At 69.3% G+C, this 2,547-nt stretch overlaps 1 gene segment (V, D, J or C); it reads right to left on the bottom strand.

Annotated features, from left to right (window-relative positions):
• LOC142004560 (immunoglobulin heavy variable 4-61-like) lies at positions 1 to 1,444 on the bottom strand. The segment is given in 4 exon segments: positions 1 to 169; positions 420 to 547; positions 1,001 to 1,305; positions 1,399 to 1,444. Coding segments are annotated over 4 exon segments (648 nt in total).
• Positions 1,445 to 2,547: the final 1,103 nt, after the last annotated feature.

The raw sequence follows: 2,547 nt of genomic DNA, 5'->3' as shown, positions 1-2,547 counted from the left end.
TCACGTGGCCCCAGCGCCACCTGGTGGCCGGGAGATGAACTGCGAGTTCCCACGCCGGAGTTGTTGGCCGAACCTGTCTGGGTTTCTCAGCGCTGTGTCCCCCCCTCGCCCCGTGACGCACCGCCGTGTCCTCGGGCCGAGCTGGTCACAGGCCCGCGGGGGGGCAGACCTGTGAGGGGAGGGGCAGGGAGAGGACGCAGATTGTGGGGGGCAGCTCCAGGCGGGTGGGGGGAGGAGTTCCAACCAGCCACGAGTCCCCTGACTGAGGGAGAGCGCCTGAGGTTTCCCTTGGGTGGGGGCGGTGTCCGAGGGAGGGGACGGGGACAGCCTGGTGTGACGCAGTGGAGGGGGGCGGGGGTGTGTGAGGATTTTTCTTCTCCTCGTTCGGTCCCGTGTGTTTCCTACTGGCCTGTGGTAACCCGAGGTGGAGCCTCAGTTTCCCCAGGCGCAGCGTCAGTGCGGGGCGGGGAAGGCAGTTGCGCTGTGCTGAGGTCTCACACGGAGTTAATGGCCCTCTCTGGCCTTTGTAACCGAGGCAGCCGCGGGCCCCATTTCTTCCCGGAAACAGGCCAGAGGCGGAGCAGGGGCCGGGCCGGCTGCAATCGGAACAGGGCTGGTGAGCGGGGCAGTCTCGTCTGGCTGGGGAGGGAGGCAGGGGTTAGGGACCGGCTCGGGGACCCCTCTGGCTCCGCTCCCCAGGACGGGTCGGACTGACGGGTTCTGGTCCCTGTGCTGACAAGTCTGTTCTGGGCTGTGTCCCTGTCGCCCCCTCCCCCTCCTGTTCTCCCCGCTGCGTGAGAGCCGCGTCCCCCCGGGGGGCGCAGGGCCGGGGACCCCCCGCTCCGGAACACCTGGGTCCTAGAGTCCCGGTCCGCGGGCCTGGCCCTGTGCGGGGCTCCGGGCTCAGGTTTGCCGCTGAACTGACTTCCCTGCCCGGCTCGGGAGCCGCTTCCCCTTTGTGTACGAGCCCCTGCTCTGGCCGGGTCACTGTGTTCCTTGTGCAGTAATAGGTGCCGGTGTCCGCGGCTGTCAGCGAGCGGAGCTGCAGGGAGAACTGGTTCTGGGCCTTGTCCGCGGAGATGGTGACCCGGCTCTGCAGCGCTGGGGCGTAGCCTGTATCCCCGTTATATGGATACACGTACCCCACCCACTCCAGCCCCTTCCCGGGGGGCTGCCGGACCCAGTTCCAGCTGTAGCTGCTGTCAGAGATGGAGACCCCGGAGACTTTGCAGGTGAGGGCGAGGGTCTCTCCGGGCTTGGCCGCCCCCGGGCCGGACTGCACCAGCTGCACCTGTGAGCGGGCACCTGCGGAGGGAAAACAGAGCGGGGGGTGAATTCCTGAGTCCCCGACTCAACCTGGCGTGTGGCCCCGACTCCCCGCTCCCTCCGGACACTCACCGCGGAGGGCGGAGAGCAGGACCAGGAACAGCCCCAGGGATTTCATTGTGGGCGGTGCTGAGCGGGCCGGGCCGGGCCGAGACTGAGGCCCCTGGGCGCCGGGGCGGGTATTTGAGAGGAAGGCCCGGGGCGGGATTTGCATGCGGGCCGCGGGGCGGGATAAGAGGGGCCGGGGAGCGCTCAGCGCAGGGCGATGGCCCCTTGGGACGGGTCCCCTGCACACGCCAGGCAGACTGCGCTCCGCCTCGGTGTTGGCCGGAGGAGACAGAACAAGGGTCGCAGCCAGAGTCTGAGGTGGCCGCAGACCCCAGTCGCTGTCCAGGCTGTTCCCCGCTCTGGCACCCCCAGTGCAGGAGGCGGGGGCCACAAGCGAACTTAAAACCCACCTCCGGGGGCTCCTGCTTAAAGGCTTCGCACGACCACCCCTTCCGTGACCCTGGGGGCAGCTGTCCCCGCCCAAGGGAGAAAACCTCGCTTCCGGCCCCAGCAGCGCCCACCCGGGCCGTCTCCCGGGGGGTAAGGCCGAGCTCAGACCCCCTCCCTCGGGGGCGAGCTGCGGCACGAGGAGAAAACCTGCCCTGCCTCCTGGCTGGCCTCTCCCGCGGGGCCGGGAGTCGGACCGCAGCGCTGCCACGCAAAGGGAGGCGCGCGTGGGTATGAGGAGTCCCCAGCCCCGAGTGAATACCTACAGGAGACGCCGCTCGTAGGGCTGGGAGGGACCTGGGGTCCGGTCCCCTGCCCCCTCGTCAGGATTCAGCACTCCCCGTCAGGGGCCAGATCGGGGAATGCTAATGAGGCGCGGCAATGAATATGCAGCACCTGATTAGCATATCCGGAAGTGCCTCATTAGCATGTCGGGCTTGTGGAACAGCTGGTGTGGACCTAGCGGCGCCCAGACCCCCTGGACACACCGCTCAGGAGCTACGTCGGTCTCGGGGGAGGCAGCGGGACCTCAGCTCCACAGGCGCCGCCCGGCGGGGGCAAAGGGGCCGTAACACCGGGGTCCCCTGGACTTAAGGGGGCCCGGCCCTGGCCCCTTCCCCACAGCGCTGCCGCAGCGGGTTGGCCTGGGGGGCGCCCCGGAGCTGGGACCCGCAGTGCAGGCGGGAGGGGCTGGAGGGTGTCGGTCGGGGGGGTGAGGGGGTGTGA

Source organism: Carettochelys insculpta, chromosome 32 (genome assembly GCF_033958435.1).
Source record: "Carettochelys insculpta isolate YL-2023 chromosome 32, ASM3395843v1, whole genome shotgun sequence".
Lineage (NCBI taxonomy): Eukaryota > Metazoa > Chordata > Testudines > Carettochelyidae > Carettochelys > Carettochelys insculpta.
Note: the sequence above shows the minus strand (reverse complement) of the source record. Positions and strands in the feature narration are given on the sequence as shown.